This window comes from Neodiprion lecontei, chromosome 3 (assembly GCF_021901455.1).
Source record: "Neodiprion lecontei isolate iyNeoLeco1 chromosome 3, iyNeoLeco1.1, whole genome shotgun sequence".
NCBI lineage: Eukaryota > Metazoa > Arthropoda > Insecta > Hymenoptera > Diprionidae > Neodiprion > Neodiprion lecontei.
In genome coordinates, this window is record NC_060262.1 from 134,207 (window position 1) to 142,315 (window position 8,109).

The 8,109-nt window shown below is 39.3% G+C and overlaps 2 protein-coding genes across 4 annotated transcripts; one reads left to right on the forward strand and one right to left on the reverse strand.

Moving 5' to 3' along the window:
- Positions 1–1,380: 1,380 nt before the first annotated feature.
- LOC107224780 (guanine nucleotide-binding protein subunit gamma-1) lies at positions 1,381–3,120 on the forward strand. The gene has a single exon (XM_015664962.2). It carries the CDS (start codon positions 1,874–1,876, stop codon positions 2,084–2,086), a length of 213 nt encoding a protein of 70 aa, XP_015520448.1. The 5' UTR covers positions 1,381–1,873; the 3' UTR covers positions 2,087–3,120.
- On the reverse strand, positions 2,502–8,002 carry LOC107224779 (kinesin-associated protein 3). 3 transcript variants are annotated; one of them, XM_015664961.2, is made up of 17 exons: positions 7,559–8,002; positions 7,280–7,397; positions 6,776–6,938; positions 6,489–6,698; positions 6,144–6,280; positions 5,725–6,055; positions 5,481–5,659; positions 5,215–5,383; positions 5,026–5,126; positions 4,726–4,944; positions 4,481–4,646; positions 4,249–4,374; positions 4,055–4,159; positions 3,891–3,973; positions 3,621–3,807; positions 3,412–3,502; positions 2,502–3,339 (listed from the first exon to the last, which is right to left on the reverse strand). In XM_015664961.2, exons 1-17 carry the CDS (start codon positions 7,582–7,584, stop codon positions 3,198–3,200), a joined length of 2,553 nt encoding a protein of 850 aa, XP_015520447.1. In that variant the 5' UTR covers positions 7,585–8,002; the 3' UTR covers positions 2,502–3,197. The 3 variants fall into 3 exon arrangements, with proteins under 3 accessions (XP_015520447.1, XP_046591797.1, XP_046591798.1); XM_046735841.1 differs by having other exon boundaries at positions 3,891–3,976; positions 7,559–8,001; XM_046735842.1 differs by having other exon boundaries at positions 3,891–3,976; positions 7,459–7,595.
- Between the last annotated feature and the right edge of the window lie 107 nt (positions 8,003–8,109).

Genomic DNA, 8,109 nt, shown 5'->3' on the forward strand with positions numbered 1-8,109 from the left:
ACGACAATTTTTCACCTCACAAATAGAACAAAACTGCTTTCTAAATTCCGCGCTGCACTTGTTAGGATTCATCGAGACTACATTTTGATTAAACGATCGAGTACAGAGGATTGGGACTTGTGTAAATGATTTCGAATGTTATCTGAGTTTAGCTTGCAACAATTGAAAATTGACACGGTGAATTTTCCATAGCCTAAACGACTTCGCAATGCCAGTTGTGCTATATTCATACCTCTGTGGCCTGAATCCCTGCATGCGAAAAATTGCAAATGTAAAACAGAGTATTCACGGCTACTTTTCACATTTCTTTCACTTCAATAACTACAATTAACGACGATACGGTAACGGCACGCCAAAACCCGTCCGTTAAATTGGCGGCAAGAAGAGAAATTTTCCACCGATTGTCAGTTGTTTATACCCAGAACGCCGCCATTATAAATCACGAATCCCGCCGAAGTCCGTTGACCACGAAGTAAGACATTCACAAAGCATTGATGATGAATGCCAATTACAATGCGCTTTAGCTATTGCCGACAAATTTCCTACAATATTACGCGAAAATACTCTCATCTCTATTCTGTACAGTATACATACATGTGTAAATAACGAACAAAATTTCCATCCTTCGGTATTACACCGGGCAACGGGCATCGTGATGTTTGTTTTTTTTCAACCGATTTGTATATTAAAATAACGAATATTTACACTCACAATTATCTTTCTAGTCACCTGAAATCGCCATGTAAATCACTTAGATCAGCATGTACTCAATATAAAACCGTCAAGACGCAATATGGCATGATTTTTATGGCAAATTTGGTGTAACTGAAACTGCGGAACGTTCGCACCCCCGGCGATAGATTCGAAACTGCAAGAACAGACAACTTCTGGTCAATGCTCGCAGCATACCAACTGCACAAATTGTCCGCCGTCGGAGAAACAAAAAATTTAATTCCACGCATAAGCATGGAAAGAATCCATTTGAGAAATATTTATTTTACCCAATGAAATGAACTTTTGCTTATGAATTTAGTCGCGCAGAAGTTTCGAACATCTAGCAGCGATGAATGGAAACCGGAAGCGTTGAGAAGCCATTGCATATCCTACTAAAGAAAGCCAGCTATAAACAATATTTCGTGATTGTGATTTCGTGCCAGTTTGGGAACTTCCCTTATCTGTTTCTGGCTTGCGAGGTAAAAAAAGCCAAAAAATGCATGTGTGAACGTCAGTAATATGCATAGAAATATGAGGATAACAGTGTGGCAATCCGATAACTTTTTTATCGGTGGAGGCCGTTTGACAAGCAATCCCATAAGATACATAAAATCCCGTTAGGGTAAACCATCTTTAATAGTCCTTAGTCAGTGCCACTGCACTTTTAAAAACCCCCATCGTGTCGCCGTCAAACTTCGTGCGTCAAACGAACATTTTGTACCTTTTGTACGAAGCCGCAGGAAGCCGCCATTACTCGCGATTGCTGATAATCTTGTACACACATATTCATTCCGGAGCTATTTTAAAGTGTTTAGTATTGTACGTTACGTACATATGTGTGTAGGCACATGCATACATAGATCGGTCATAGTCGGCAAGCTCTGTTGGATTCCGTACAAATTTCACTAAGCCAACGGCAGTAAGAATACTCGTTCAGTGGCGAGCGATTCGGCAATTTACCGAAGATCGAGTTCAACCCTTTCCGTCGACCGACGCCCGCAGTTCGCAACAACGTCCAAGAACCAAGTCGTAAAGTCTCACCCCTGGAATCGGTGCCGTGAAACCGTCTCCGTTGCGAAACCCTTAGGCCTCTAGGCCGTGTTTCATCGCCCGAGTGTACCGCCACGCCCTAACAATAGGCCTGTCCGATACGGCTGTTATGGACATGATGGTTACGAATCTACAACAGCAACGTCAGGTTACCGAGCAGCTTCGTCGCGAGGCTGCGATCAGGCGAATCACCGTCAGCAAGGCCGTCGAGGATATAATGAAATATATCACGGAACACGAGCAAGAGGACTGCCTGTTAGTCGGATTCTCCTCACAAAAGTCGAACCCCTTCCGCGAGAAGAGCTCCTGCAGCATTCTATAAGCTGAGTAACAACCAGTCTCGGGATCTCCTCTTAGCAGGGTAATCTCACTTTGGCAGACACACCTGTTGTTTCAATATGACTGAATGCCTCGTCGTGCTACAAACTGTGCACTTGGACACGGTTTGTCAACTAATCATTTTTAGATAAGAGAAAAACCAAACATGTATAATTTCCTTACCATCAACCATTTATCCTGTATTTTGTTTTTACTAACCCGGTAGAATTGCGCTTTAGTCAGCAAACACGTGTTCACTTGTCATCGATTGAAATTTCTCATAATTTTGAATCTCTGTCTTATCGCTTCCACATCTAGATAATAATCGATGGCAATAGTCAATACAGCAAAATCATCGTATATGCTATTCTTGAAGCGGCCTCAGCTCTGCCATGGCGGAATGTTTTTTATTTAGACAATTCGATGTGTCCAAAATAATTGTAATAAGTAATCTAAACTTATTTTATAACTGTAAGATACATGCTGTAAGATAAAAGAGTTTAATTTCACAATCAACAGAGTTCAAAGTTTCTGCTCTGTTTTTATTTGCACTGTAGAGTGATCCCAATGGAGTTGAATTAAAGTTAGCCAGCAAATCATCAAAACGTGGAGCTATGCTATGCTTGTACAGTGGGCTGCTGACTGATTCCAATTCTATCACATTCATCTTCTGTATATTGCAAATCGCTCTACCGTGCGAACAGACACTGTCAAGTTTTGAGCTTTGATTGCCGTAACAACTAAACCTGATCAATTCCAGCTCCGGTTTCTGGCGAAAGCCAAACATCCATGGGCATTTTATTGTTGCTATGATGATTAATCACCTGGAACTTGATTGGACCTATGATCGTAAGATAGTTATTTTCCTCATTTCTCAAACAATATTGCTTTATTGAAAACAAGAGAAAAGCAAGTCTGCATATTTTATAACATTTGCAAATGTCAATGTTATTCTAAAGGGAATAAATAAATCAATATGTATATGCGTGTGTGTGTGTACAATATCTAAGTATGAATAAATAATTTAACGTATCGCTACTTCTACTTGTATATCTACCTATATACGTGATAATGTAATGAGATCAGCAATAGAAATTTATTCAAATTACCAGCCATTATATAAGTACGTGAGAGGCATTGAATTCATTACACTTCATTTTCGAGACACACAAGTCCTCAATCCCAGAACCAATGGACAGTCGGGACCTGGAGCGGGCAGCTGTTAGTTCACCCATCTCATCTAAATCTCTAGTGTACCTAAATTGTATTTCAGTAATTATCAAATCACTGCGGTTAATTTTGTTTAGCTGCCCATCTTTCTTAACTTACCGACTGACTGGTCGGCTAGGATTCTCCGAAGCATCCGATAAGCTTTTAGCCACAACATCGACATCGTCTGCATTAAACAAAGCAGCATTACCTGAAAGAAGGTGTATTAAACGTCGTTTCAAAATCAATTGCCGGAAATATTTTGAAACAATTTGTTTCCACGCTTTACAGTATGTTGAATATATTTAATGCTTGTAAATATTATTTACTGGTTGGAAAGAGCATTGTATGTTTGAGAAGATCTCCACTAGCAAATGGTGGGAGGCTATCGTCTTCGTCTGGCATGAGGTGATTTGTAGGGTCCAATGTAATAGACTCTACCATCTCCAACCATTGTTGGTTGTGTGATCGGAATTTCTCAACTTTAATTCGAGCTGCCCAGTCTTCGTCGCAAAGCTGAAATAATCGAGTATATTATTTTGGTGTAATCCTAGTCCTAGCTTTAAACAAGAGGGAACAACTTTCGACAAACAACTTACCGCAATAACGTCCAAGCAGGCATCGCATACCTTTCGGATCATGGGATTTTTATCATGCATCAAGTCTATCAAATAACCAGGGGCTTCTGGAAATAAATGACGAACGAGTCAATCACGGATTGTAGCAATACTTGAAAGCATCAATAGAAAATAAATATACTTACCATTACCAGTCTCTCGAATCAAATAGTCTCTTGTAGAATCATGTTTAGCAATTTGATAAAATACGTAGATTATTTGTAGTACTATTTCATCATCCTCTTGTTTTGCTGTTTATGAAGAGAATTTTTTGTAGTCATAAGCGTAGACGGAATGAATTATAAATTTATTAAATTATTGCCTTCTGGCTGAAACAAACCTCTGAGTAATTCCACCAGGGACAGTAAAATATCGGCCTTGCACAATAATCGGGCGCACATTTCGTCGTAAGCTGCCGTACCCAAAAATATTACTACTTCCAGTACCAAATCGTCTTGGGCTTTACCTACCAAGAAGTACACGAGCATGTCAACTTTGGCGTTCGACAATCACATAAAAACGCTCTCCAAATCTTAATTCTTTAGACTCTGTACAGAACAGAAATTGTTTACCAGGCACAAGGTTGTTTCTTATCCAAGGTATTAGATTGCATCGTCGTAGTATTTGTGAATAGTCAAGATCCGGAAGTGTCAAGTTGCCAAGGACTCCAACAATTTCCAGCACGAAATCTTGCGATTCTGATTGAGTCAGAGCCGTTGCAAAGTCGCCAACAAATTCCTGTAACATACAAAGTCTGTCATATAAAAGGAAGGCAGTGGATGGCTAAATACTCATACATTTCCTACGGAATACCCACAATGAAACTCTCCTTGGTGCAATCGTGCTGTGATATGTTTCGTATCATTTTCATCACTAGCGGATCTTGAGTTCTAAATGCACGACGAATCAACCCCTGCAAAATGTTGTTCTCGACCATTAGCTGAGCATTCCGTTTATTGGCGGCCAAATTTATACATAATGCAGTCAACTCCGGTTTTATTTGATTATCATTAGACACCAAAATCATGTCGGTAACCTATGCATATCAAGATTCAATGTTTTAGATCTGTACCTTGGCCCGATTAGTAGTGACTTGAAGTAACTGCCTACTACGTACCATAGGAATGCAATCTGTATATGTAAACATAGACTTGACTTTGTCATCCATGCTGAGATGATAGAGCAAGCCGAGTATTGTAGTTTTGTTTTTGATCTCACCTGTGGAAGGAAATTAAAGCAGACTTGTTATAAGACGCATCGCATAGAACGTAGGATACACTTTCGTATGATGCTTCAATCAACTTACTTTGAATCAGCAGCGTGACTAGCTTTGGTAACAGTCCTACCCGTATCATCTTTGACCGCAATTTTGTGTCAAATGAAAGATTAAATGATAACTTCAAAGTGCTTTGAATTAGATCAGAATTACTGTTGTGTAGTAGCCTCGGTAATTTTTCAATTACATTCAGATCCGCCTAAAATTATTACAGAAGTTCAATGCAACTTTGGCAATTGAGAACACAGAGGATATTTGAATGATTAAAATTGTGAGCCACAGGTGTTAAGGTATACCATTAAGTCCTTGTTCTCGCGGAATATAGACAATTTCTTGAGAAAAGTCACAACCAATATCAGCAAATCCGTATTGCTTCTGTCTAATGTCTTGATGAGCATCCCAATGACGTTCTTCTTACGCATTTTGCGTTCCACTTCTGTGTTCTCCGCAATGTTCAATAATAGGTAGAAGGCAACTAAACATAAAGTACATGCATATTTAAATAGCTTCTTTCTTTAAGAACAAAGCATTGTCACCTACCTCGCAATAACTGTTCCTGTTTTCTTGTCAAACTTTTAAACTTTTTACGACTTTTTTCAATGTCCTCTTTCATTTTATTAACATCAACGTCCGTAGCGGAACTTGTCAATTCGACGGATCTTCTTTTAACTTCAAAGTCAAGGGGACCATCTGCATTCCAGATCTCATCGCCGACTATTGCTTTTTTATCCAAGTTATTACCAATTTCAGTAGGAAAAAGCGAGAGGCCTGTTGTACTTTCAAAATGACGACGCCGTTTCTCCATGTCTTCTTTCCACTGGTCATAACGCCCAAGCTCGAAGTCAATTATGTCCATACATAGAGAGCCGATCTGATGAAATAGATCCAAAATTTTATAAATCTGAAACGTACGGGACAAGCTGCTCGTTATACAAGAGAGAAGAACGTTTTGAATTTACCCTATATTCTAGTACTATGCTGTGAAACTGACTGTAAGTTGAGAAACAAAAGAATATGTAGACTATGTTAGTGGATAGTTCGATACTGCGTCTCCAGTCTTCTCTCAGAACTCTCGCTAGTGCACTCAGTAGGGATTCTGAGAACAAGAGAAAATAGGAATTTGTAAATACCACTAGGAAAATCTGTAGAAGCTTGATACATTTTTCAACCAAATCACTTCCCACAAGTCTTGTTGATTGTACTCTCTTGTTTTGTATCGTTGTTTTGCAATGTATTAAAAAAGTACAAAGTAAAAGGGGGAATACCCGATATATTTGATATCTTTTTCATTTCATGTTACTGACCATTCTTTGTCAATTCCAACAAGTTGTCCGGAACTCTGGCGAGCTGTAGAATTAGAGACGAACCCCTAATTTTCCCTGGTATCTCTTCGTACATAAGTTCAATATAACTGTCAATGTTGCTAATAATGGCTCTCTCGATGTCAACATTGCGCTCTGTGTTTGTTGCATGAGAAGATGCTGGCCGTGAAAGTTGTATACCCACATCCTCAACTAGAACAATTTAAAAGAAACTCATCAATAAAATTATACGAATATGAATAAAAAATTTCTCCACTGAACTATCCTACCTTCATCATTGGTCCGACGAGTTTGCAGATAATAGATGAGTTGTTCAACTTCTCGTAACTTGGACCCATGAATCAAACTGCATTTTTCCATAACTTCTTTGGCGAGGAGAGCTACGTTTGTATCAGCGTTCAAACTTTTCAAGCGTATTATCTTTTGACATTCCTAAAATATTGGTCGATACATGTGAATATATAATCTGACCTATAACTAACAAGGTGATTACCCTTGTACTTTCATCATTGACGACCATGTTCACACCGTCAGGACACTTTGTATTTGATCAAACTCATACATAACAAGTAATAGATATATAACTATTGCCATGTATCGATCAAATTGATGAGTAGGTACACACATCAATACCGTGCACTCATCGAATAAGAAATCAATGAAAGAACACAAATCTAGTTCCATGGGAGTCGGTACATGCAATAGATGTCCAGTGTGGGCATAGTCGACAACGGTTATGTTGAGGATAGACTGGGAAGGTGGAGTATCGATACCTTGCGATCTCCTAGCATAGGGTCACCAAGTTCTCCTAAAATCAATGCTTCCACGTCGTAATTGACTACCAAAGCCTTTTCAGTTGGATGAACATCCAAGTTGCCGGATCTCACTTTCCTGAAACAGAAAAATTCAGCCTGAGCAAGGAAGAAATGAACAATAATTCCTGTTCTCTCACCTATTCTATCCGGACATGTTCCAGAGACAGCTGTCATTGTCATATAATTTTGCATCGGAGGATAATCTATAGAAGGCTGATCAGCCAGTAAAAACTCTACCTTTTTAAAAACTTTGCTTCGTCCATCTTTGACCAAGACCACAGACAATTTTATTTATGAACGTTGTATCTTTAGGTTCCTAGTGCTGATGAGTGGATGACTTAATTCCGCAAGCACCAGCCATCGCAATTTTCGACAATTCTATAATTAGTGTATTCCTGTCTGTCAATAAAAGTCTGCGGGGATCTGCGTGACCGATGGGCAATGCAGTATAGGACAACACTGTAGGAAATTAGAAAAAATTATACGGCAATTGGAACATAACAGCAGTTAACAGCAAACCAAAAGCTTCGGCACCGATGACAACGATGGAGAACGATGTTCGGAGTCGTCGCGATGAATTTATAACAAATGGATTATAAACATCAGTGATCAACATAGGTATAAATGTATACCAAGTGTACAGGAGAGTGGGGGTAATAATAAATAGGTATAGCGGATAGCCGGGATAGCCAACAGGAAACCACTGACTAAGAATTTTTAAAGACAGCGAGCCTCGTGAATTCAATCTATGCCGCGCAGCAAAGAGGATTCGGCAGATTGGAAGCCGT